The 27,796-nt window shown below is 45.1% G+C and overlaps 1 protein-coding gene across 6 annotated transcripts in view; it reads right to left on the bottom strand.

The window, feature by feature from the left end:
* Window positions 1–27,796, bottom strand: part of AP2B1 (adaptor related protein complex 2 subunit beta 1) — a 76,754-nt gene that overhangs the window by 48,234 nt on the left and 724 nt on the right. For all 6 annotated transcript variants that reach the window (XM_056506416.1, XM_056506420.1, XM_056506417.1 and 3 more), the window contains exons 2-9: window positions 24,185–24,242; window positions 22,158–22,263; window positions 20,150–20,285; window positions 18,369–18,614; window positions 6,339–6,529; window positions 4,166–4,387; window positions 3,046–3,166; window positions 813–908 (exon numbers count right to left, since the gene is read on the bottom strand). In XM_056506416.1, the coding sequence (XP_056362391.1) occupies window positions 813–908; window positions 3,046–3,166; window positions 4,166–4,387; window positions 6,339–6,529; window positions 18,369–18,614; window positions 20,150–20,285; window positions 22,158–22,263; window positions 24,185–24,221 (1,155 nt within the window). In that variant the 5' untranslated portion in view covers window positions 24,222–24,242. The remainder of the gene's footprint in view (window positions 1–812; window positions 909–3,045; window positions 3,167–4,165; window positions 4,388–6,338; window positions 6,530–18,368; window positions 18,615–20,149; window positions 20,286–22,157; window positions 22,264–24,184; window positions 24,243–27,796) is intronic.

Raw genomic sequence — 27,796 nt, 5'->3', positions numbered from 1 at the left:
GGGAACCCACTTGAGCAAAAGCTAAATGAGCTCAGCTGAAATTAGAGCACTTTACGTGACATTTTGCACTCAGTCATCGGCAACACCACAGCATAAATCTTCCCTCTCTTCACAGGATTTCTGAGCTCCTGACAGGCCTTTCACATTCACTTACAGGGAAATTAACAGAGACATCACTAAAAAAACAATATTCTATTATGAGCACTTAGGTGGATGCTCCACTAGCAGAGGACATTTCAGACTTGTTTTGGATAACTGCAGAGGTTTCTGGGAATTTGTTTGCATAAGCATTGAGGCAAAAGAGAGCACACTCCAAATGATGCCACAAGTTTTATGGATTTATGTAAGTAGAGTTATTCTGTTTGTATAAATTGCATTTAAGTGCCCCAAATCTCTGCAATTCTCTGCCTCTGTGTTCTGTTCTGCTGAAATGTAGGCGAGGGATGACACAAAATGCTTCATAATACTGATTTTCTCTGTATAATCTCTTCTTCTTCCCCCTTCAAAAAGGTCAGACCATAGCTATTAAAGGAGTTGGATGGATAGGTGGTCATTGCTCCACTAAAGCAAATGCAGTAAAAGATTCCATCAAGGATCAATGACCTGCTTTGCTCTGCCTGCAAGATGAGAGGAGCACCCCACCCTTCTGTGATGTCCTCACAGCTCACACCCTGCTCAGCGGTGCTCTGCCCATAACCAGCATGTACCCAGGCCACCACTGAAATTCCAGCAACATGGGAACGAGGTGGCAAAGCCCATCACTGTTTCTGAAGCCAGGGAGCCAGAGAGAACCTCCAGGATGATATACTTGCCTCCACCTTGATGGCACAGCGGCCGATGGCGCGCACGGCCTTGCGCACGAAGTCGACGTCCACCTCGGTGGCGTATTCCTTCAGCTCTGCCAGGACCTGTGGGGACACACAGCAGTGCCACCCCTGGGACACTCAGGGAACAGCCCACCCGCACAGGAGGGGCTGCTGGGACACCAGAGGATGAGCAGGGTGTTCCTTCAGAGCTACCACACACATGCAGCCAAACCCTGCCTTCGAAACGCACTGGTCTGGTTGCACTGGTGGGCAACCCAAACTGGTGTGGGTTGCACTGGTGGGCAACCCAAACTGGTGTGGGTTGCACTGGTGGGCAACCCAAACTGGTGTGGTTACACTTGGTGTAGGCTGGACAAAGTCAAAAGGTGGCCTGGTCTTGATTACTTACAATTCCCCTGAACAAGAGCTGGGGAAAAAATCAGCCCTGCCAAAGTTAAATGTTTCTATTCCTTCCTACACTGAAAACATATTTGCTGCATACAAAGCTCTCAGCAACAACCATTTTTGATCTCTCCTTTTCTGTGCTCAGATGAATTTTTGGATCCCTGGTGAATCCAAACAGAAGATGCAGAGGAGATCTGAGGACACTCTGGAATGTCTATACACAAATTAATAACAGCATGAAGATACTTCCCCTTGTAAAACTAAGATTTATTATTATGTCTCAGTGTTTTTGCTAATGGAAACCAATGAAGGGCTAAACCAGGATTTGCTGGGTCTTACAGACCTTTAACTAAAAAGCTTTGTCTTAAATCACTTAACTTACAAAAAATTATTTCAGGAAAAAAGACCATATATAATTTATATTCCCTCAAAAGCTCAATTTATTTCAGTTTCTCATGCCAAACATGGCATCAGGGATTTAATTGTGATGTCACAAATAGATGGTGAGGGAGAGGGGAGCAGCACAAAGCCAGACAGTCCTTTGAAAAATCTCTCATCCAAGCAAATTGCTCAGAAGAATGACAAGATAAAGAGGCCATGAAGGGCCAGACTGCAGACAGATAAATCTGCAGGGAGGAGACAGGACATCTGTGTTTTGAAGTTTTATTATTTCTTTGGATGATCTACGTTGCACAGCACTTGGAGCACCTGATGCTTCCCAAACACTGCCCAAGGCCTGGGCTGTGCCCACCCTGCTGCCTTGGTCCAGGATGGGCACAGGGATGGAGCATCTCCACCAGCAGCACAGGAGGACGTGGGTGGGAGCTGCTCTCAGGTCTCATTCCAGGACATATTCCTGCTAAAGCTTGTGTTGTTTTATGAATGCCTCCTCAGAAGCAGGAGAGATTCATTCATTAGTCTGCAGATCTCAGACTGCCCTCCAGACACCACTGCCTTTCATGCAAACAGCCCATATTATTGCAACATTATAAATTCAAATTGGTGTGGAGCCTACCAAGAGTAAAGAGAAAATTTTGAATATGTTCTCTTAGAAACTGAGTTTTAAAATATTTTCCATGCCCCCAGCACAAAAAGGGCATGAATTACCTTGCTCAGTTCCAAAAACCATCAGGAGAAAGCTGAAGGAGCTGCTTCAAAATGTCACATTAAATGAAATTGCTCTGTGACAATTAGGAGAGGACAATAATAGCACTAACCAGAGGCATTAATCATTCTGCATTAGTGTTAGGCATCATGGCCAGAGATGCACTCAAGAACAACACCTCTAAGGAAGAGATCTGCATTAAACCAACATCAAACACAACAAGAATCTACACTGTAAAGCAAATCTCAATTCAGTTCAGCTTCAGCTTTGTGCTATTTTCACTCTGGAAGCAAGTAAAGCAAAAGCAGGATTTTTTATAGCTCTGGAGAGTGCCTGTGCAAGCGTTTTAACAATTTTACTAACTTGAAATTCACACTTGAATAATGTTTGGCCTTTCTGAATACCTCCCTTACAGGCACACCTCTCTCATTTGAAACAAGCCTCTCATTCCAACCTCAGCACTGGCAGTGACTCACTTGACAGGAGCCTGGAATTGTCATCTGTGAAACCAGATCCACCTCATGGTTGATGCATCCATGCCACACTATTAACATTTAAATTATGGGGGAAACTCCACCAGCTCCCATTAAAGAACTGCACAGAGCACTCTAGCAGGCACAGTGATGTCTAAAAGCCCAGGATAACTCCAGAAGTAGCTGCAAACACCCTCACAGAAGGAGCAGGGGAGGGTTTTCCCCTCCCAGAGCACAGCAGGAGTACCCAGCTGACCTGGGCAATGTTTGCTTGGGAGGCCAGGCGGATCATGATGTCCAGTTTCTCCAGTTTCACATAGATGGGGTCGTTGTACTTCACAAAGAACACTTTGATCTCCTGCTTCAGGATTTCAGGCCTGCAGGGAACATAATGTGTCACTCAAGAGTGGTAAAAAAACCAAATTATTGAAACAAAAAGCATGTTTTCTTTAGAAATCTACCCAAATATCGGTGAGATACAGAACGGTGTCAATTTGCCCTGGTTGACCAGGGATGTCATGGACTCCCCATCCCTAGAAGTGCTCAAGACCAGGCTGGACAGGGGTCTCAGTAATTTGGAAGGTTAAACCTGCAGAGGAGGTGGGAACTGCATGATCTTCAAGGTCCCTTTCAACCTAAACCACTCTCTAACTCTGATTTTATGCCTAGGATGTGCAAACACCAATTTGAAGAAAGAAGTCTGGATAAAAAGATTATTTAGATACAAGAATGCATAATTCAAGTTTCTCTATGGCCACGTCTCTGTTTCCTCTATTCAACCTGCTGAACCAACCACGACCAGACAACAATAATATTTTCAGTGAAAGAATAACATCCTTATCTCAAAACCTACAAAATTCATTTCCACTTTCATGTGCAAGGTGCCAGTTCACAGTAACTCTGCCCTAATATAATCATGAAGTGTTATCCAAGCTATCTCACCTTTCCAGCAAGGATCAGCAGCAATAAAACATGAATGTGGGAGCAAACTGGTGGGAAAAATCCCAACCTACTGTACACCAGGATGACACCAGCCTGGTGGTTCTGTGCTGAACAGAGTAACACAGGCACAGAGAGATCCTGCAGGTCACTGTGAGCTGCTCCTGTTTGCCATTTTGATTTATAGAGGGTAATTCTGACTACTCATAAAGAGAAGGTGAAGAGAGGCAGGTAAAGAAATACTGCATGAAATTGGTATCACAAGTATGCTGTGAAGGAAATCAATTCAGGCTACCAGAGTCATGAGACTGTTTAGCCTGGCTCTCAAGGGATCTGAGCCTGGATTAAAAGAATTTCTGTGCATGTGGCAATATCTGGAGGTCTGAGATAACCAGATGACCTCTGATAACACAGCAATAACACCCCTGAGCCTTTACCTCTTCTGCACAATCAAGTTGATGTTCCTCAGGGCAACATACTGAACTTCAGGCTCTCCAGACAGCAGGGTCACCAGAGGAGGGGCAAGTTTCTTCAGCAGCATGTTGTAATAGTCAGAATCCTTGGGAAGGAGCTCCAGGAACTTCATCAGGACCTTCACAGCTGACAGCACCACTGCTGAGTTGGCGTGAGACAGCCGGGGGGTGACTCGCTCACAGATGCTGGGGACACAGGCACAAGAAGGGGTTCAAATGGATTTCAGGATGCCAAATATTTCAAACCTAAATTTAGGAGATGGCACATAGCCAAAGACAGCTTCTCAGACACTGCCTGGATTTGGTTTTGGTCATAATTGTGTTTTCCTGATGCAGCAGGAAGCAAACAGAGACTTCTCCCACAGCTTCAAGTTTCTCTCCTGCCCCAGTCAGCTCAGGAACAATTCCACACTTCCTGCTTTTTCCTGGTGGTATTCTCTATTTGTGTGATCTTGTCTGATCTTGTCTGTCACTTACAAACATAACTTTAACAAAAACAGCTACTGGAAAAACACTTTAGCCTCCATATAACCATTCAGAGGTGATACACGCTTCTGGCTTGCTTGGGGGTTGCTGTCATTTCAACAAGAAAAGATTTCTGTTCCTCTGAATACACAAGGAAAGAGTGACCTAAATATCCTCCCAAATCTCAGCTTCACCACTTGCCATAATGGATCCTATAATCAAACAGCATCCTAAACAGCCCAGCCCAAAAAGAAAGGAAGTTTGGGTTCATATGGTCTTTCTTACAGCATCTGTCAAGTTTCTTCCCACTCCCTCCTGCATATTACTAACCCAGAACAATCTTATTCCCATCTGTGCCTCCTGAAGTTTCTTCCCCTGCAAGATTTGCTCTCAGTTATGCTGGAAGGGAAGCAGCAAAGCTCAGGGAAGAGCAGAGAAATCCAGGTCAGGGCTGCCTCTGCACAAGGTCACCTGCATGTCCCAGCTGCTTCCTCTCTCTGTGCCTCAGTTTCCCCATGCACAGGGGAGTGACACCAGCCTTAGAAAGGAGGGTGGCTTTCCCAGTGCTGCCTGAATTAAAGCAGACTCCAGGAGATAAACTCCACACAAAGGAGCAAAAGGAGTTCCTGCCCATGCAATAGAAAACTCCTCAGAGGAATTGCAGCTGAGGAACTGGGACATGTTCATAAGTGTTCAGACCAGTGGTACCTCTGATAGAGCTGGGATAACACCAGTCTCACACCCTGGAGATCTCTGCAGGTTTCTAGCACTCATTAAGAGCTGTTTCTGGCACAGAAACAGAACACAAAGGGGGGAAAAAAAAAACTCAGCAAGACTACTGGCAGGCTTCTTGGAAACAGTGCATTTTGTGCCTCAAAAAAAGAGTCAATGAAGAAACCCATCAAATTCCAAATGGCCTGGCCAGGATTTTGTACGTGGGCTTGTGATCCTTCCTCCCCCTCCATCCCCACATCAGCTGCATTAAACACATCATCTCAGAGTCTCCCTTTTCCAAGTTACTTTTCTGGCTGAATCCTTGTTTTCTTGGGAACACAATCTGGCTTTTTGTGATTCTGAAGATAGATGAGGAAGAGGCTTGAAGTGCACAAACTAACAGCCCACTACCCAAACCCTAAAGACTTTCTATTTAAATTTAGTCATTGCAGTTAAAGGTAAAAGCACAAAATTTGAAGCAATAAGAAAAACAATTTCTTACCTTTATTTTCACTTATCATATCACAGACTAGTTTTCAGTTGGAAAATATTCCAGTCTCAGACCTGTAGTACTTGGAAACCCACAAATCTATTCTTGCCTCTCAAAGCAGCAAAAACAAACAGGAAAGCTCTGCTTTAAACCAGAAAATCCTCCAAACAGTGCTTCCACTGTTACAGGTTTGGTCTTGGGCTGATCCCTTCTTAATAGTGCCAGTTCCCACAAGAACCAGCCTTTTAAATAGGAAAAAAAAAAGTTTAAAAAAAGATAAACAGAGAAAATGGCTCTGCAGAGGGAAGAAGCACGTTTCCAGCAACAGCCCCAACTACCAAAAGTAGCTTTGCTTTTAAATGTAGTTTCTAAAGCCTTGTTTGTGCTGCCACAGTGCCCTGTTATCAGGAGTCCTTTCAGAGCTGTAGCACCCAGCAGCCCCCAAATGCCACCACAAACCAAGCGCACCTCTGAGCTTCCCGGTCATCCTTGGGGTTGTAGTTGGACAGACAGTCCAGGATGAAGATCTGCCCCCACTCTGTGCACTCGTTTAGAGCTGTGAGCAGCTTGTTGATGTTCTGAGGGTTCAGATCCAGCAGGTTGCTGTTGGGGTGGGACTCACTGATCTCTGACAGGGCGGCCACGGCGTTCGCTACCACCTGGGGAAGAAGAGTTCCTTGTTAGCAGAGCATGAGGGGCTTGGCAGGGACTGATCTGGGGCTGGCAACACACAGGGATTAAGCTGCAGCTCTGGCAGCTGCCACATCAGTTATCTGAGCCTTCTGGGATGCTGCACAACCCCAAAACCAACCTGCAGAGCCCAGAGCTTCACTGGCAGAACGGGGACCCAGGGCAAGGACATCACAAGAGACTTTGCTGTGGAAGGAGCTGGAGATGGCAAACATAGGGAACTGCACCACCCTGCAGGCTCCACCAGCCCCAGGGCATGCTCAGCTTTACACCCCAAACCTCCAGTTGTCCTATTTATTCAGGAATGTGTGCCTCTTGCCCAAGTTCCCCATGGCACATGGCTTAGCAGTGATCCAGAAATGAGCTGGCAGGTGCCTGGCAGCCTCCAGCTCTGCAGCAGCACTGGCAGGTCACACAGTTTGAGAGCAAACAACTTCCCTAAAATGGGCAACTCCTGCTAAATTTTTAATAACATGTTTCAATTTCAGTCTCCAGAACATCCTTTTGCTTTATGGAGCCATGGTAAAGCAAGCACTCCAGCACAACTCATCCCTGAAAATATCCTTGCTGCATTTAGGACTATATAAGGTCTTCTCTTTTCTAAGCACAGAAGAAAGGAAGCACAGAGAGGAGGTCCAGGGTTCAGCTTGACACAAACAGAAGTGGGAGTGCAGCATGAACTTCTAAATTTTAGTTCCATACTCAAATTCAACAGTTATTCCAACAGACTCCCCGGGAAGATTTTTTTTTTTTTAGAGTTGCAGAACATAGAGACAAAACAGAAAATTTGCAGATCAGACTAAAATCTTATTTGTTTAATTAACAGGAAAAGGGATTTAAGCTGAGTTTGACACACAAAGCTGAAATCCCCTATGAAAAGGCATTGTCAGGACATTTTACAATGTACATCATGTCCAGCCCAACTCCCTGTAAACACCTGCTGGAATGAAGATTTATAGTGTTATTTTCAATGAGATTAAGGCAAAGAAACATCTTATCTAAAATCATCTGATTGTTTGGATGACTAAAGATGCTTTTGATGCAGTACAATGAAAACAAGAACAGCACAACCAGAACTTTCCCTGCCTTGTTCTCATCCCTGCTTATCATTAAACCAATATATTCCAAAGTCATTGCACAGGCACAGTAATGTTGATTGTTCTGCATTTCACACCTAGAGGTCAGAGATAGGATTTTGATCCAAGATTTTATGAATTTCATTAGTTGAATGAACCTTCTGTCACCAAAATCATTAGCAATCAGTGCTGCTGTTTTCTTGTACTGTTTTAATGAGGAACTTACTAGGATAGGCTGCTTATTCTCCTCATTATTTAATTTCCCTAATTCCTGAATGGTTAATGTGACACACAGCATAAAACTGAAATAAAAGATTTTTAATATCATTGTATTTTTGAAGTTTACCAATGAAGACAAATCACAAAAGCCACTGAAAAGTTCAAAATCCTTATGAAAAAGCACTTATAAAATGAAACTACTTTGGGAAAAAAAATTTGAATTGACAAAAAAATCTACAGAGCTAAAGCATCAGAGAAAGGGACCTGTCAGTTGTACTGAGGGACTCTGGCAAATGCACTCACACTGCCAGGCACTTTGCTGCAGTAATTGATAAATTAGTAACTAATAGAGAATTTTAGAGTAGAACTGAGACTGGAGAGCTCCAAAATCATTGAGTCTGACCATTAACCCAGTACTGCCAAGCCCACAACTAAACTGAATCCCCTGGTGCCAAATTCAGATATTTTTGGGCATTTCCAGGATATCCTTAAACCCTGTGCTTGTATTTCCTTCCTTGCAGGGTCCCTGTGCAAGGGATGCACAGAAATGCTGTTCCCATGGATGGAGAACAGCAACTCCAGCCCAGAGACCAAACTGTGAATGAGCTTTTGCTACCAGGATCTTTTGGGTCTGTGTCAGCAAAACTGAAGTGTCCAGTTCAGAGCTGAGGATGGGACACCACATGGCAATCCCTCAGAATTCCATTCAAAGCATCCATGAGGAGGTGGCAGGAGGCCAGATAGACTTAGGAACATGGGCTGTGACCTCCCTGAGTGTTAGAAAAGCAAAAAAAAGAGGGGTTGTGAAACATCTGGTGGCAGCTCAGTGCTGGGATCTACAGTCTACAGCCCACAATTAAAGCTGGTCCTCACCTCTCACCTCAGCACCACAGTGACAAGGAGATAAATGAAGCAATAAGGGGAAGGGTGGGGAATAAATTCAAATTTTAAGCAATATTTATTAAAAAAAAGGACTTGCTGGCGGTTTGTACTGAACATATTGATGTGTTATGGTGTTGTGCTATGCCAACAAAAACAATCAGCATCTTCAAGGCTTTTCACACAGCCCCAGCACAGCTGAAAGGCAAACAGCTCTCAGGAAAGAGTCCAACACAAACACTGGCTGGAGCACACAGGCTCACCTCTTCCCTGGCACTGCCACTGGCTCAGTCAGGAACAGGAACACAGAGCAGCACGAGCCAGCACTGCACAATTCCAGCACACTGCTCCCAGCAACTCAGAGGTCAGGCCAAGGACTGGAGCATCCCTCACTAGGAGTTATCACTCAGGTGTGGCAAAAAATCCATAAAGAACCATTCATTATTAATTCTGGTATTACTGCTAACCCAGTATGTGCTTTGGCACTCACAGAAGTGCCACTGGAAATATTTAGAAACATGGTTTTAGGCCAAAAAAAAAAATCTGCAACATCAAAGCTGAACCTTAAGTTTTCAGCTGGGTTGACACTTCTTCCTTAACTCAGCATCATGAAGCCAAACGACATTAAACAACAAGAACAAAGTGGTAAGTTACAAAAAGTTATTTTCTCTTCAAAATACAAGATGATGGAATTGCTGGGGGACATAAAAGTAAGCTAAAGCTTTACAAATGGTATAGGAACTAGACAAGTTTCACAGGCTGATGGAAAAAAATCCACTAAGTTTCTTTAGCAAACAAAGTATTCTCTGCTTTTCAAAACATGCCCAGCATTTATTTTGATGAGAAACCCATCAATTGTGTAATTTATCCCATAGATTGAAAGCAGCAGACTTAAAGTACATAAAACTAACAGCTGGTGTAGGCTTGAGTTGTCAAAAAAAATGAAAAATCAGAAGTCAACTCAGTTAACTAAACAGCTAATGAACAGGAAAAGCCTTTAAAGCTTGAAATTCCAAGTGAACTCCACTGCAAAATGCCTCATTTGACTCATAATTAAGGATACCAACTTTAAGTTAAGAGCTACCAAATGATGATCCGCCTAAAAATCCCCCAGAAAATAAAAATGCAGAGCAGATTGAAGAATTAATAATAATTAATAACAATAACAGGTCCCTGGCTTGCTGATGTAAATCAGTTCACCCTGGGTACATGATGCCATTATTCAAATGCAGCCACAGCAACAGATGAGCTGAATGACAATAAACCTCCTTTTGGCTGGAATTTCCCAATAAATTTAAGCTCTTGGAGAAGCACCACTGGGGTGAGAATAACCAAAATCACCCAGGCTCTTATTAAAAAACAAAAAAACAAGCCCAAACCTTTACACTTTGAGCTACATCACAGCTTTAACAAGTTTTAAATCCACCTCCAGACAAACTCCCTCTGCAGGCAGAGGGACCAGAGCCGACCTTGCAGGAAGCTGCAGAGCTGGGAGCACTGTGATTTCCAAGTGATTCCTTCTGGCAGCTCCAACCTGCAGCTCAGAGCAAATGGCAGAAAACAGCACCAGGGAGGGAAGGGGGTGGTGAAAACCTGAGTGTCTGCCTGGCAGCCCACACAGAAAAGCTTTGCAGGGGCTGGGGGGACAGGAGGGAAGCTCGGCACATCCAGAACACCAACCAGTCAAAGCAATCAGATTATTTCCCCAGCATCCCAAGCTAATTGGAAATTAAACCAAGTGTGTAATGGAGTTAATGAATACAATGTTCTGCTACTTGAAACAGGAACCTCTGGCTCACCACGCTGCTACAGTGAAGCAAAAATCAGGAAAAGGAGGAAAAATGAAGGGGCTGAGAGAGGGAAGGCAGAGCTCCCTCCACAGCTGGAGGCTCCTGCCCTTAAGGGAGCCAGGCTCCAGGAGATGTTTCTGAGAATGGAGAGGTGCTGACATTTCAAAGAGCACTCAGGGCTTGCAGGGTACACCTGTGTCAGTAAGCACAAGCTCCCAGGTGGGAGATTCAGAGCACCCATGGGTGGGTGTTTCACAGGGCACTCATTTTTATAACCATGCTGTATGCTCAGAAGGTCCCTGACACGTAAGAACACAACTCCTCAACCTGTTCACACAACTTTTATCTCCAAACCCTCCTCACTCTGCTTCCCTAGAAACAGCCCAGGAACCATTAAAATTTTTTACTTTACAGAACTAATTCTTCCCTGTGAGGCTGGTAAGGCCCTAGCTCAGGTTGCCCAGAGAAGCTGTGGCTGCCCCATCCCTGGAAGTGTTGAATGGAGCTTGGAGCAACATGGGACAGTGGAAGGTGTCCCTGACCATGGCAGGGGATGGAACAAATTGATCATTAAGGTCCCTTCCAACCCAAACCCTTCTGTGATTCAATAATTCTATGAAATGGCTCAACCATGCAAGCAGAGAGCCCTTATGAGCCTCTCACACTGTCAATGCTTGTCTATGTGTATAGATATAAATGAAAGCTCTGGGAGATTCACACATTCCCAGTTCCTGATCACATCCCAAAAACTGCCAGGGTGGGGAAGACCTCCTGGCTTGCTTTTTGCAAGTGGGCTGAATTTTTATGGAGGTGGCAATGGAAGGGATGTGCTGTACTTCCCACAGCGTGCTTGCCCTAACTGGGTTTTGCACTTCCCTGCAGAAAAATGGCACTTTGTGGCAGACAAACATCACTCCTGCTCTCACATCCTTGCAAAAATCAGGATGTGTGAGCTGTAAGGCAGGAAAACAAGCTTCCCCCAACTTGAAACTCTTGTGGTAGGTGGGCAAGAAGCTGTTTAGGGATGGTTCCATCACAAGGGGCTTCTCCTGGCACAGCTGAACCCTCAGTGCAGGAAATTAAACTCCAGAGGGTCTGCAACTCCTTGTTCTCCTTCCAGAAATCACTGTGGTGTGATCCCAGTCTGCATCAGGCACCTACCACAACAATCAGAAAGGTTTTGCTTTATTTTTTGCAATTTTCCTTGCAGAGGTTCTCACTGGCACCATCCAGTGGCAAATGGGCTCTCTCTGATCTGAGCAAAAAGCACCAGCTAAGCACCAAATTCCTTACTGAGCCCTAAAAAGGGGGGTGCAGAGTTACAAAACATCACAATCACAACATGATCTGACAAATGGTACTTGTCAATAGCTAGAAGTGTCTGTTCCAATGGAAAATAACATGTAGACACATGTCAACAAAATTCCCAGCACACTGATTGATGTTAGAGATGCTGGAATGATCTGTTCAGCAAGACTAATGCTTTGGAAATTAGGCACATACTGGTGGCTGTAATTGGAAGGAGACAAGTCCCTGATGGATGAATTTGTCAATTAAGCTTTATAAATGAAGGGTCTGGAAAGACAAATTCTAGAGCAATGGAAATTCACAAATTATCAAATTTTGCCTCTCTGCCAATACTGATAAGAGGAGAGAAGCACAGCTTTGAGGGAAGATGCTCAAGGCCTGTATCCTTCACACCAAAAACCAACTAACCAAAAACCCAAGTTCCACATGCATGCCTGAAATTCTCTCAGACCTCTTTAGGATGACAGCCTGTAGAAAATACCTGCTCAGTAAGTGAGATTCCTGCAGGAGCTCATTCCAAAGCCAAAGCTGGTTTCACCAGCAGAACAAGGGGTCAGAGTGGGAAACCAGAAGCTGTGCCACCAGTGACAGATCTCCCTTTTTCCTTACTTTTAGTCTTTGCTGCTGCCTGCTGGAACACACACAGCTGGTTTCTGCACTGCCAGGCAATCTCCCACATTTCCTCTCTCTAGCACCCCACCATACATGAACACAGCCACTCTTTCAGACAGGCTCCTTCCCGTCTCTTTCCCTGCTTGCTGCTGCTTTTGGCTGCATATTTTACCAAAAGTGTTGCTCTTCCTCCTGGGCAGCTTCATGTAAACAACAGAAGCATTAGAGAACTCCAAAGTGCCACCACCACTCTTCAACAGCCCCAAGCAACATATCCATCACTGGGTAAAAGAAATTCCACCCACAAATGCCATCAAGTGTCTCCCAGAAGGAAACATTATCTCCACTTGCAGCACAAACATTATAAAAAAACCCCAAACTACAGACAGGACCAATTCAGACATGGCTGGAGGACTTCAAGATCCAAGCTGCAACTGCAGTACTTGGCTCAAAAAGAGTATTTTTTGCCCACAGAAAGGGACAGAAAGAGTATCCTGGTGAAGCCCCAGAGCCCACAGCTCCCAGCAATATTCAGCTCCATAATGGGATGTGGATTTTCAAGTCCTTACAGCCTTCATGGGCAGGAATCATGAATTCATCCAGCAGTGACAGCTCACTCCTCCCACCAGAAAGCACCAGCTGCAGAGGGAAAACACAGGGCTGGCAGAGTCCTGATGAGGAACAAGTGATCTCCTGTGCCCAGGGAGAAGGTGATGTTCCAGTCCCTGTTGGATCAAACAATTCCCACACCCCTGACTGCCTCCCACAAAGTCCTTCTGGGACTCAGGGGATCGATCACCAGTTTCTCAGCAAGGGGTTCTTTTCTCAGCTTTTCTCCACAGAGAGGGATAAAATTCCTACAGAGGACAGGCCCAGGAGGCAAAAGCACCTTTTGTTTCTAAACAGGCTCATTCCTCAGGACATCATCTCAGAGACATTCTGCTTGCCAGCTGGTAAAAAATAAAAGGAAGATCATCTTCCTCCATAGGGTCATCCAGGAAGCTCCCACACACACTGAAGTTCTGGCAGAGAAGGAACCCACATCCCTTGGAGGCACAGCAGGAGAGACAGGAGAACACTCTGATTTATCTCTACAGGTTTTCAGTCTCATCTGTGAGCTGTGGAAACTCAATTCTGCTGGAGGGAATTCAGATTAGATCAAGTTGGACTTCACCACCTCCAGTTCTCAGATCTCAGATTCCCTTCTTAGTGTGGTTAATGCTAAAGGCAAAAAACCTCCCAGGTAGAAGAGAGTTTAATTACACTCCACGCACTTGGTGCATTACTCATCAGTTAAGTGATCTCAGGTTACTCTGTGCTGAGTCACAACAATGTTTCTCCCAATAAATTGTGATGTAGATGGTGTAAAACAGCACAAAAAGACTGTCCAGTCCATAAAAACACAGGAGCAGAACAGCCACACCTGAAAAACCTTGGATCCAGCATGAGGAAGGAGAAATGCTACAGGAAGGAATTAAAACTGAACAGAATCTAGAAAATAACAGGGAGAAGGCAACATCAGTTAACTTAAGCCATGTAGATAACAAAGACTGACAAGGAATCTATTCCATGGGTTAAAAGTTACCTTAGAAGGTCAAGGATTGAAAATATTTGGAGAGAAAGGTAGTTCCATTCAAATATTAAAAGACTAGTAAGGCTTTAGACAGATTTCCTCTCATGTTTTTCTGCTAATATTTACATTCCTGAAGAAAACCAAGTGCAGAGATAAAAACCAGGAGAGAAGTAGTTACAAAATAAAGTGTCTAAAGATAGTCAGCTTTCCTTCTGCTTTCAGCTGCTGCCACCTCGTGGTCTGCTCTCCCTCTCCTGGGCTCAGCACTTCCAATGCTCCAAGGAGGAGCAGTCCTTGCACGTGATTCACAAAGGCCAGAACAAGACAGCAGCAGGAAAAAAATAACAAGAAGAGATTTTTCCACGACTTCAGAGAAGCTCTGGAACACTCCAACCTCTGTCCCCTCACTATTACCTACTGCTGGGTGTGAACATATTCTGCACTAACACAGTGCACAGAAATCTCATTTTGGAACCATATTTTTGTTAGAACATGAGGATTATGGGAGAACAGGCTTCTGACTTGCATTATAGCTAGGTTACTAGCAAGAGAAGTGCAGCAGTCCAAGGCAGCTTTACATTCCTCCAGTCCTGCTTCTGCTGAGCTTTATGTGCAGAAATGCAGGGTGAGAAAAGAAGGATCTGCCTTAAGACAGCTCTGGGAAGCAATGAGGGCTCCCTCTATGGAAGGAATCTCTTCAGCAGGATCCCAGCTGCCAAAGGGCAGCCACAGGCACCTCACACCCATCTGTAAAATGAGATTAAAGACTCCTTCACAATCAAAATCTGCAGAGCAACTGAACCATGCCCTTGTCGGGGTTTTGGGCCATGGCCTGCACAAGACATCTCAGATAACTCTGCTGTCATCTCAAAAGCCACCAGCCCACCTGGGACCTCACCAGATACATCCTTAGCAATGTATCTGCAATTAGGAGTTTGAATTAATTCACCCAGGTGCATGCACTTGCACAAAAGATCACTTCATGTGAACTAAGGCAATAAAAAACCCAGATAGAGGGGAAAGAACTTTGGCTGTGCACCTAGAGCACCTCAACAGGACTTCAATGCCCTGAACATCCCCAAAGGCTGCTGGTTTAATAACACAATAATGCCATTAGTCCAAAAATATAAGGGAAAAAAGAAAAAACCCAAAATGTTTCTGACAAGGTCACCTCCAACTTAGTCAGACATCCTTGTGATGAAGGTGATCTGAGCCCAGAGAAATATGCACCCTGATCTCTGCACAGTTATGAGGCAATTAGTGAGCCACAGATGGAGATGTTCCTCTACCAACACCCAGCTAAAATGCTCAGAGCTTGCTCATGTGCTAGAGGCAACCAATTACAAAGCCATAATAAAATCCTCCTTAAAGACTATTTTTCAGCTGCAGCCTTTTTTAGCTCCTGCTCAAAATCCTCATTTCTCAGAAGAGAGAACAAGTGTGGATCTCCCATCTCAAAAATTCTGCTTCATTAAGTATCTAATGTTGCTCATTTCCACAAGCCATCAGAAGAGGAGAAACATTTATAATATAAATATAAATGAGCTTGGCTAACAGGTTGCAATGACTGAGATGCACCATTTACAGAGGAACAGGCCATCAGAATAGATCCATCTGTACCATTCCTTCCAGCTACCTTTCTTTTGATAGCCAATACTGATACACACATTTTACTTAAAAAGACCTTCCAGGCAGGACTGCATTACAAGGAAAATTACCTTATCAAATATCAACTTGCACACAAATATAACTTATCTGGCAAACACAATTCAAGGTCATTAGGAAGTTTCACATGGAGAAAACAGGAATGAGGTGGATGGCTTGACCAGGAAGATGAACCTTAATTAGGGGTGGATAATTCCTGCACTTTTGAGGGAACCATTGAGCCACAAAGGCACAAATTTAAAAAAGGATCAATTTAACTAAAAGCAATGTCCTTTTCTACTGAAATTGTAACCAGATTAAATATTGTATTACATCAGCAGCTCTAAGAGCCTTCAAGCCTTTGATAAAATTTCTCCCCATGCACCCCTAAAAAGATAAAATATTACACCCCATCTACAGTAAAACTGGGAAACCAGTACACAGAACACCAGCTACAGAATCCTCTCAAAGCCTGTAGATCTGAAAACACAGCCCAGGCCTCTCCCTCATCACCACCACCACTCCTCCAAATTGCATTTTCCTGCTGTGAATCCTCAGTTTTGGGGAGAATAGGTACACGAGGCAGGTTCTGTGACCCTGCACAACTTCAGAAGAGCTGTCCCAGCCCACCCTCATTACCACCAAAGAGCTGATGAGTTTCCCTAATGCTTTATTAGGAAGCCCTGTGCTACTTCTGCAGGTTTATTTAGCAAATGGAGCACACACTGCCCTTTGGTATTTTTCCTCTTCTCTCCATTCATTTAAGTCTCTATTAAGGTAATTCACTTTTTAAATACATATCTGTGCTCTCCTGTCAGCCCATGGTTCATTTACCAAACCACTGAGTTTCACTGAGATCAACAAGCACAAAGGACAAGCAAGCCCTTGTTATTTCTCCTGAAGTACCAGATCTTTTCAGCCAGAGCTCTTCACCTCATATCCATGTGGCTGTAATCAAAACAAAATCAGAGCTGGAAGCAAGGCTGGGAGAAGAGAAGGTTCTGTCCCTGACCTCCACTGCTGCCTGGGAGCTGCTGAACACCAGGACCAGCACTGAAGTGAAACTAAAGAAGCCCAAGCAAGTCCCTTCAGAGGCTGCAAGGCACACCCTCCACATTGAATTGGAACAGCAGGTGCTTCTCTACAGGCTCAGAGCTGCCTAGACAAAGAAAGCATCTTCAGATAGTCATCAATATGCACACAGAAGCCTGGCACAGGAAAAAAAACCAGGCAGGCAGATAAAAAGAACAACTTGTAAAAGAGCTGGATATCAGAGAAAGAGGTGTCTGTATCTCCTGAGAGACACCATCACTCAGACTGCTGCCTGTGACAGAAACCTCGAGTTTTACTGTCTCTAGAAAGTCTTACAAAGAGCAACCACCAGCCTTCACTCTCCTGCTAAAGGGGATTGCACCTTATCACCTGCACTTGGTCTATCTCAGGTGCCCAAAGACTACAGCAGGACAGAAATTCTGTGGTTTGATTCATGCACCACAGAAAGAGCTGTTAAACCTGCCCTAATAACATGAGATTATTTCTTTAACCAGAGTCCATTCTCTAAAAGAGCTAAAAAACCACCATTCTTAAACATTCACAACCTTAAGCTCTGAGTTAAACTGAGCTGCAGAAGTTTTCTTCCCTGCTAAGGGTCAGGATGATATTGGTATGCTCCATGGATTCCAGCAGGAAACAGTATTAAGTGAAAGGATGATGCACTGGGGCACTTCAGTTCCTTAGCCACCACCTTTTAGTCACAAAATAATGGCAGGAGACACCTGGCTTGGAAATGGACCCCTCATCAAGCATAATTAAATGCTGATTTAGTAGGTAATTTACTCCTGTGAAATTCCTGGTCATGATCTCCACCTCTCCTCTGACGACTCATTTAACTTTATTAAAAACATTAGCATTGATTTTCTCCACTCATTACAAGTCAGTGGACTTATCTGCATTAGCAAATGAATTAATCCAAACTCTTATTGCAAGAAGAGCCAAAGCCTGCAGGAAAACAAGAGCTACAAGCCATCACCAAGGCAGCAGCATCACATATTTCTTGCTCTTCTGATTCACCTAGCCAAGAAATTACACTTTTGCAGCATTCAAGACAGGCAAAAGCCCAAACAGACCAAACAAAAGGTATTTCCTGTTTTCTGAGGCAACAAGTGTTCTCTAACCAACAAAACCATCCCAGTGCAGCAGTGGGGTTAGTTATTACCAAAAACTCAAGCAATGTGCTGGGAATATATTACCATGGGTGTGGAGTCTGCATCACATATTTTTTGCTCTTCTGACTCACCTGGCCAAGAAATTACACTTTTGCAGCACTGAAGACAGGCAAAAGCCCAAACAGACCAAACAAAAGATATTTTCTGTTTTCTGAGGCAACAAGTGTTCTCTAACCAACAAAATCATCCCAGTGCAGCAGTGAAGAACCTCTCAGGTTTGTGACTACCAAACAAAAACTCAAGCAACCTGCTGGGAATATGTTACCATGGGAGTGGAGTCTGCATCACACATTTCTTGCTCTTCTGACTCACCTGGCCAAGAAATTACACTTTTGCAGCATTCAAGTCAGGCAAAAGCCGAAACAGGCCAAACAAAAGGTATTTCCTGTTTTCTGAGGCAACAAAACCATCCCAATGCAGCAGTGAGGAACCTCCCAGGTTTGTGACTACCAAACTCCAGCAGTGTGCTGGGAATACGTTACCATGGGGTTGGAGTCTGCAATCAGGTCACGCAGGGAATCCAGGAATCCTTGGTCCTCCACCATCTGGGCATTGATGTCGTGCAGCTTGGCCACGCAGACTGCTGCGGTTTTCCTCACGTAGGGGTCCTCGTCCTTGAGGCACTTGCGCAGGGGCTCGCACAGGTACTCGGTGATCTTGTCCACGCGGATGCAGCCCATGGTGCGCACGGCCAGGGCGCGGATCAGGGGGTTGGGGTCCTCGCAGTCCTGCACACAGCACAAACAAACCTGCACCAGCAGCCAGAACCAGCCTGCTCTGACTTACACAGCATCTCTCTGATTGCACACTGAGAGCCTGGTAATTATTTCAGATCAGGGATAAAACAGCACTCGCTGCTTCACACAACCATTTTACACTGTCTCAAGATGTTTCCATCTTGTAAAATTCACTTCTAGGTGTCCCTTCGTTCTCCCAGCAAAGCTGCCTTCTGGAGATGCAGCTCTCAGCACCCAAATTCTCAACACAGACAAAGCAATGTACTGATTGCTAACCTTCCTGGTTTAAAGGAGCAAGAAATAAAATGGGAAAAATCAACAATTAAACAATGCAACAGTCATCAACGCCTATTTCTAAAAGGCCAAACACAAACATCCCTTAAGTTACAACACATGAAGCATTAAGCAAGGGCTACTCTAGAGGTGCTTTTCTAAAGAGGAAAAAGAAAAGGAAGACAGGAATACATTTCCTACTCCAAGCCTGCATAGTTTTCCATACATCCAATCCATCTACATCTGAGCTCCTCCAAAATCAGCCTGTAAAAGGATGGCTACAGAATGACCTACAAAAGCATTTACCTTTCACTGTTCAAACTTCCTCCAACTGAAAAACTACTTTTAAAGCCTACAAGAGAAGTGCCACATCCTAGCAGTGCATTCCACACCGTGAACTGAAGTGCTGAGTTAGTGCACACCAGACCCAACACTTGCTCTTCACTAACACCTGTCCCTCAACTTGCCAAAAGGGACACCAGGCTCTCCTCTGCAGGGTGTGAGATGGAAAACATCATTTTGTTAGTCCATTCTAACACAATTGCACTTTAAAGACAGACAATATTCTGGCCAGAGATGAAGACAGGGACATCCTCTCTGACCAGAAGGACAGACCTCTCAGCTTAGATTTTCTCACCTCTTTCTGTCTCAAGAACCACAGCAGAAACTTGAAACTCAATCCCATTCCCAAGTGTCTCAGATTTTACAACACTCTACAAGGAGTCTCAAACTTCTTCTAAGCACAGGGTTTTATCTTGCACTTCATGAGACTGAAATAACATTTCCTAGATAAGGAGAGGCAACCTGACAACAGAACTAAAAGCAACCCAGCAATCAGGCTGTTGTTCTTCCAGTGAACTGTCTCTCAGTTTTACCACAGATAAAGGTTTTCCACACAGAGCACAGCTGGAACATTCAAACAGGAAGTTTGATATCCATGTCTCAGATACTACAAAGGCTAGAAGATGAAACAGGTAAAATCTGTTTTCCAATGCCAGAAGTCGGTAAAACAACAAGCAGCAGCTTTCCCTAGAGCAGCTTCCCCACAGCCACTTAGAGGGCTGCTGGAATCATCCCCTCTGCAATTACCAGAAGGAACAAATGAGAGAAAGGACCCAGATTTAGTAGATTCAGCACCCTCCTGTATGAGCCCAGCCTCAAAGCAGAGAAAAAGCTCCCAAAGGCTGATGGACAAAGATGTGCTGGCAGCCACCTGCTGGACCCTTTCCTGATGTGCCAGGGGAGCAGGTTACCTTCACAAAGCTGTTGACAGCCATGATGGCCATGTCTGGCTGGCTTTTGGCATAGTTCATCAGGTACAGGTAGACCAGCTTCTTCAGCTCCAGGTTGTCAGTCTGCATGCAGTTGACAACATCAGGGAACAGAGAGCTGGATACACAACACAAGGATAAGGAAGGATGGAATCAGTGAATTGTTTAGGTTAGGAAATGCCAGCAGCTCCCCCTGCACTGCCACATCTAAACACCTTGTAAAACCCTTCCAGGGATGGTGACTCCACCACTGCCCTGGACAGCCTGTTCCAATCCCATCTGAACTTCCCTGGCACAAACTGAGGTTATTTCCTCTCACCCTGTAACTTGTTACCTGGGAGAAGGGACTGACCCCCATCTACCCCCTCCTGTCAGGGAGTTCAGAGAGTGAAAGGTCCCCCCTGAGCCTCCTTTTCTCCAGACTGAGCCCCCTCAGCTGCTCCTCATCAGAACTGTGCTCCAGCCCATTCCCTCCTCTGGACAGCCCCTCAAAGTTTTTCCTGTCATGAGGGGCCCCAGACTGTCCCCAGGATTTGATGTGTGGCCTCACAGTGCCCAGCACAGAGGGACAATCACTGCCCTGTCCTGCTGGCCACACTGTTCCTGACACAGGCCAGGTGTCACTGGCTCTCCTGGCCACCTGGGCACACAGCAGCTCATGTTCAGCCACAGCTGACCAGCACCCCTGGGTCCTTTTCCATTTTCCCAGCTGCTCTTCCCCATGCCTGGAGTGCTCTGTGGGTTGTTGATACTCAAGTGCAGAATCTCTCATCACTGAGGAGGCCTCAGCCTGTCCAGATCCCCCTGCAGAGCATTTCTGCCCTCCAGCAGATCCACACTCCCACCCACAAAATTAAAAACAGAGGTTGCATGGCATGCAAAGGGGATAGTAACAATATCAAAGAAGCCAGAAGAACTGTAGTTCCACCTTAAGCACCCTGCTGTTTAATGAAAGGTCACCTTCCCTTTCAGAGCAGTTTGCAATGGCTGTTATAATAATTACTTAATCTCTTCTGTGGCTTTAACATGGGAGGTGGTGAAAACTAGTGCCATTTCCTAAATGTGCTTTAATTGAGGAGCTCACCAAACAAGAAAATTCTACTGTGCCAGGCCTGGAAATTAACCCACAAGAGGAAAAAAGATGCTTTAAACTGTTTTGGTCATGCAGGACAATATAAAGAACTTGCCCAATTTCAGACTAGCAAAGTCCAGAGGGATTAGAAGCTTAAACACTGCCAAGCTGGGTTTCACTCAAATGTCAAGCAGCCATCTGTAAACAGCACTACAGAATAACACAGGAAGTTACACAAAGATTCTGCAGCTCCCAGGTTTGCTGTGAGGATCTGAAGGTGAAGGGTAAATGCTGCTGGCAGAAAACATTAGGGTTTTTTTCCCCTTTCAGTTTATGTGTTCCTTCATTCTGTGATGAAGTCATGATGCAGAATTTGTAACCTTATATTGATTTCCGTGGCAACAGACCACACTGCTGTGAATCCAGAATTACTGACACTGCTAGGATCCAGGAACAGGAGAAACCATTCACTCACACAGGTTTTTCTAGTTCTCTCAGAAAACAGTCTTGGGCACAGTAAATGCCAGTGTTCTTTAGCTACAGTAAGACACAGGTTCAATTGTAAAATCACTCATTTTAAAATGTAGCTTAAATTTTTGCTGTATTAGATAAAGCTAAAAAAAACTTGGAATTACCTTTCAACACTAAAACCCAAGACAAGCATCAAGAAAGCATCACCTACAGTGACAAAATGGCTGAATTCTGGATATGTTTTAAATAAAAAGGGCTCTTGGCACTGAGCTAAACCCACACTGAAACACTGGTTTATTTTGCTTTCAGTGACAGCAAGGAGTTAGAGAAACCTGTGACTCAGGCAAGGACACAGCCATCCTCAGCAAGGAGCTGTTCCATGGACTTGTGCCACCACACCTGAGTCCCAGCACAACCTGAGCTGTCACAGGTATGAGCTGCTTTTACCTGACATCTTTCCCCACAGTCATGGCTGCAATAACCTTCTTTACAGCTTCTTTCCTCTTCTCTTTCTTTTCATTGTTGAGCTCAGCCTTCAGTTCAAAAATCTCTCCTGGTAGAAGACAAAAAAAGACCAGATTGAACCTTTCAGGAGAAGAAAAGGGTCTTGTTTTAGGAATAATTCAAGTGTGAATTTTTGCTTTCTTGGCCTGTTATTCCCAGAAAACTGGTTCAGCAGCACTTGGAAGCTGTCAGACCTTGTGGAGAACACTGAGAAGCAAAGCTGCAACACTCAAGGGACTGCTATGACTCCACCTTGCAGAGGAAAATGCCACCAACAAGAAGCACACTGCGTGTGGCAGCTCTCCCACTTCCAGGACACCAAATCACAGCCCTGGAGCTTCTGTTTCTCTGAGGCAACCATTACATAACCAGCATGAAAAGATACTTGGAGATGCCAGATTCGTGCCTGCAAGAAACAAACTAAGCTAGGAATTTTGCCCAGACTTTTTAAGTTTTGCTCATTGTTGCCTGCTTCCTGAGGAAGCTGGAGTGGAGCCCAAATGCTGTGGTCCCTGAAACAGGACAGCATGTGTTTAGTCCAGTGGAAAAAAGCTAAAAAGACAGAGCTACCATTAATAAAAGCTGCATGTAACAAAGCTTCCCTGGATTCCAAGGTTCCCAAAGCAGCTTTTCCCACAGCATTAATTCTTCCAGATATGACTGTGTAGAAAGCCAGTTCAGGCAAGGTCACCAAAGTGGCAATCAAGTTTATAAAATTAAGCAACATGTGCAAAAAGCTGTTTATCAGGCCTGTTCCAGACAGAGCCAGTGGTATGAGAAGGATAATGCTCCCAACAGACAGACAGCTTGCCTCAGGAAGGCCAGCCAGCAGCATTCCCACTGGGAGCCACAGCCTGAGCACACGCTACAAATATCAAAATATCCCTGACAAAATTCTAGCACCAACTTTCCATTCCTACACTTGCTCAGAGCAGCAGCACTAATTAAAATCTGACACAGAGACTTCCAGGGACTCCAAAAAAGAAGAGAAGCTGCTGCAGTGCAGAGACCACTCGTCATCCCTCCTGCCTGAAGAAGAGCCTGGCATTACTCACCCAGAGCTCATGCCCTGGAGCAGAGCTGAGCCCAGACTGGCTCCCTGCAGCCAGCCCACAAAAACCTCTGAACTTTCAGAGCTGCTCCTTTCAAAGATGTCAACTGCATTAGCCTCATTTATGAGCTCATTGTGAAGCTTAATGACACATAAATAGATCAACAGTGTGGGTTTTCTCACTGGCAGCCATTCAGAGGGAGCACTCAGCCATTTTGCAAAGGAGAGGTTAATGTAAACCATTTTCCACATCTGCTGGAGAATGATCAGGCTTAAATTGCACTCAGCAACAGTGTTTTGTTCAAGCACTGGTTAGAAAATCTGCCTTGGACAGTCTCAGCAGAACAAGCCCTGCTCTGAAACAGCTGAATGAGTCAAATAATCCCAAAGAGCCTCTCCAAGTTTCCCATTTTTAAGGGCAGCAGTTTGTCCTGAGGTGAGGTAACCACCTGCAGTAAAGGCAGAGCAAAGTCAAACAGAGCACCTGCAGCTTTGGAGAAAATGGCACCAGGAAAATCCATTATGTTTGCTTGATATATATATCCAAAATACTAAATTCCTCACATCAACTTAATCCTGTGATGCCCAAATTAACAACCATCCTTAGTCTGGCACCTGTTAGTCCATAACCAAAACTTTGTCTCTGGCCAGATCTACATTCAAATCCCAATGTTTTGCTCTTTGATACTTGAAAGAGAAGTAATTTGGGTCATTTTGTGCACCATAAAAACCTATAATACCCCAGTTTTGTCTTTTGTCACCATGTGACCTACTTTGGAAGTTTTTCCCTGGATGATTTAAGAAGAGAAACAGGGACAGAGCTACCAGAAAAGCACCAGTTCTCCTGCATGCAGTTAAAAAAGCTGTGTAAAAATAGCCACCCACCACCTCCAATCCACTGCACCAGCTCCACACCAACCTTTTTTATTGGTCGTGAAATATTTGGAGTCCGTCATGGTTCCAGTTCCTTAAAACACCTGAGAATATGAAGGATAAAAAAAGAACAAGTCAGCTCCAAGTGCTGTTTGGTGGCAACAGCCAGTTTGTGAGCAGGAACTCAGAGCAAGGATGGCTGGTGAGTGAGAGAGGAAGCAAAAGCTTCACATCCACAGGCACGAGTTCCCCAATCTTCATCCTGCACCTGCTCCTGGTATCACTTGGCAAAGCCAGGGATTGAAAGGAAAAAACACAACAGTGGAGCTCAGCCCAGCTTCCTAAATTCTCAATCTCAGCAGGCACATTTTTTGAGCTCCTCATAGCCAGCAGATGCTGGTATGCTGTGCAGCTGTCTTTCCTGGGTACACAGATTCATTTTCCAAGGAAAAGCACATCCAGTGTCTGCCTGGCAGTGAGAAGTCCATGCTTCAGACAAAGGAACCTGTCATCTCCCCCTAACGATATCTGCCTGTGCTGCATCTTGATGGAAGGCACAATTAACCCCACTTGCAACACCCACCCCCAGGCCTTTCATTCCTTTCCCTCCTTTTGTTCCCAGCAGATGCAAAACAGTGGTTTTTTTCTTAAAGAAAAGCCATTACTTTTCAGTTTTCTCAAGCTTGAAATTGAAATATTTCTCTGCCAAGATATGACATCCCACCCCTGAGACACACATAAAGATCATTATTTCAGTGCTGCTCTGGGTTTTTTTTTTTTTCTTTTTTTGTGGACAGCATGGAAAAATGCTACTGGAGCAGTAAGTGCTCAGCAGAGCCACGAGAGTGGTCTCACCAGCACTTGTATTGCTCTACACAACTAAATTAATGTCTTGGAACACAGGGGTTGCCCAAACATATGTGAATAGCCATCATTTTATTCTTACAATTGCTAGCTCTGTAACAAATATAAAACAATTTTCAAAACAAGCAGAGGAGTGGGTAGCTTTATTGTTTTGGATGAAAGTCTGTATTGATGCTAGGACCTATGACCCTAAAACCAGCTCAAAATGGATTTTCTAATTTCTTTCCTCCCTTTTCTAATTTTTTTTGCCTCAATTCCCCTTTTCTTACACATCCTCCCATGACCTTAAAGGCTGTCAGCAAAGCAGTAAATCATCTGTTCCCTAAATGCTGCCTGTCCTGCCTCTAAACCCTGCAGGTCTTGCTGGATCAGCAACAAAAGGACCAGCACAGCTCTGAACTGCAGGACTGCCCAGCAGTGCAATCAGATTGTTGTTCCTTAACCCTTTCCTTCCTCACCCCTTCACCAACCCCAATGCCATCACCATTCCATTTTCCCCCACCCACCTGCACCAGTTTAACACCCCAGCAGTTGAATTCCCAGCAGCTGCTGAGGGGTAATGCCCCAATTCCCACCCTTTCTCATGGGGTCATCCTGTCCTATTACCCAACATCTGGATGAGGATCAACCTGTTGCTTTTCCCAGTTTCCTGGAGCTGCTGCCTGCCTGGTTTCCACCTCACCCAATTAGGCTGAATTACTGACTTTGATTTCTCTCCCTTTCTGCTCCTGCCAAGCCTGGAGACAGCTCTGGAAACACATTCCTCGTGCAGAGGAGGTTGAACCTCATTCCAAAACAGAGGCTGGGTTTGGAAAGCCACATGAGCCACAACGAGTGCAATTTTTCCAGCAAAAATCTCACAGCCCCCCCTGAAAGCAGAGCTCCTGAAAGGAGCTGCTGTGGAGCTTGTTTTGTAATTAAAATCAGATTCTGTGTTCAGCTGCAATGTTATTGCTGACAGAGTCCTTCGGGTTTGAGCCCAGCTTAAAAGGAAGACTTAAAATGTTTTTCTCTGCCAGAGTATTTGGCACAGTGCCATGCAAAAAGCACTGAACGTGGCCTCAATGTTCTTTGTTTGCATTATGAGGGGATTTGTCATCCAGGGTCACATCTCAGCTGAGCTACTCTAATACAGCTTTAACTGGGGCCAGAGCAGCAGATTAGAGAGAAAACTGAGGGGGGAAAAAAAAAAAAAAACAACCCAAACATCATCAACATCAGCCCAATTGCATAAAGCTACACACAGAGAGGAAGGAACCCTGCTGAATTTCAGAGATGGTTGTTAAACCCCAACTGAAGCAAATTTTGTCCTTTTTCTCCTTTCATATACTTGGAAACATGAAGAATCCTAGAAACATTCAGACAGGGCCAAGCACAGCTCATGCCTTTCCAACCTCCTTTGACAGATGCAAATGAGAGCTGACTTAGGTCAATAACCAAACTGCCCTATTCCAAGTGCAGCACAGGATAAAGCTCCTTTTCTCACCAGCACACAGATTGCAGCTTCATGTGTGTCAGAGCTTGCTTTGCACACTGTTCAGAGACAGCCTGCCAGCAGCACTGGGTATTATCTCATCACTAACAGTCTCAGTATGCTTTACAGCAAATGGAACCAAAACAGATATTTAAAACACTGCTGTTTGTGTGACTGCAGAAAATGCCAGTTCCTTGTACACAAATCTAAACCGAGGTAAACTAGAACATCATGAACAGCTTTGCATTTTCAGAAGAAAAATCTACTTCAGACTGCACAGACCATTGTTCTGTGCCCAGCACTTGCTGAGATGGAAACAGGTAAGAGGTGTTTAAAGCTGAAAGCAAAAGGCTCCTCCTGATCCAGCAAACAAGAAGAGATGAGAAAGAGGAATGGCTCCAGAAAGCTCCAGCAATGCTTAATGCCACAGTGGCTTGACATTTCAATGTAGACTGAACCAAAGCAAGATGAGCCTCCTCAGCCCAAAACCACACAGAAAACCTGACCCTCTGTCTGACCAACACCTGCCTGACCCACATATGACTCCAGTCAGCCTGACCCACTCTCCAGCACTGATCCCACACCGGAGGGTGACAGGTTTAAGGGGTTTGGGATTAAGCCAAGCTCCTGGACATTGAAACCAGCAATCCCTAAATCTCTCAAGTGATCCCTGGTTTAAGTATAAGTGGTGCCACCCATTTTTCCTGGAAAGCCTCTCAGGGAGCTGTGTGATAGCCCAAGCATGGCCCAGGGCCACTGGAGAACCAGGAAGACAAACACAACAATGGAACATGGATGGCAGAGGGAGAGCTGTGCCTGCAGCCCTGAGCTTGTGCTGCTGCAGGGATTTTGTTTCCACACCCCCTTGGTGGTCCCCATTCCACCTGCTCCTCCTATCACCTCTCCATTCCATGGAAGCCCCATCCCAGCTTTGCTGCCAGCCCCTCCCACACCTCCAGCAGCACTCCCAGCACTCCCCACACTCCAGACTGGTGTCCCAGTACCCCCATCAAGCCCCCTGCCCACCAGCTTTCCCCTCAGCACCACTCCCCAGATCTCTCCCAGTATCCCCCAGCTGCAGGAGCATTCCCCACAAATCCCAGTTTCCCTCCCCAGCACTCCCAGTCCCTCTCAGGGCCCAGCTTTCCTCCCTGCCTGCTCCCACCAGTATCCCAGCAGCTTGCTGTGCTCATTCCCATCTCACCAAACCCCATCCCAGTCCATCCCCCAGCACCCCCATCTACCCCAGACCAGAACCCACTGACCCCTCTCCTCACCCTCACCCCTCCAGTTCCTCCACAACCACATGCCCAGTCCTCC

Source organism: Oenanthe melanoleuca, chromosome 19 (assembly GCF_029582105.1).
Source record: "Oenanthe melanoleuca isolate GR-GAL-2019-014 chromosome 19, OMel1.0, whole genome shotgun sequence".
NCBI classification, from domain to species: Eukaryota; Metazoa; Chordata; class Aves; order Passeriformes; family Muscicapidae; genus Oenanthe; species Oenanthe melanoleuca.
This window is presented reverse-complemented; position numbering and strand designations above follow the sequence as displayed.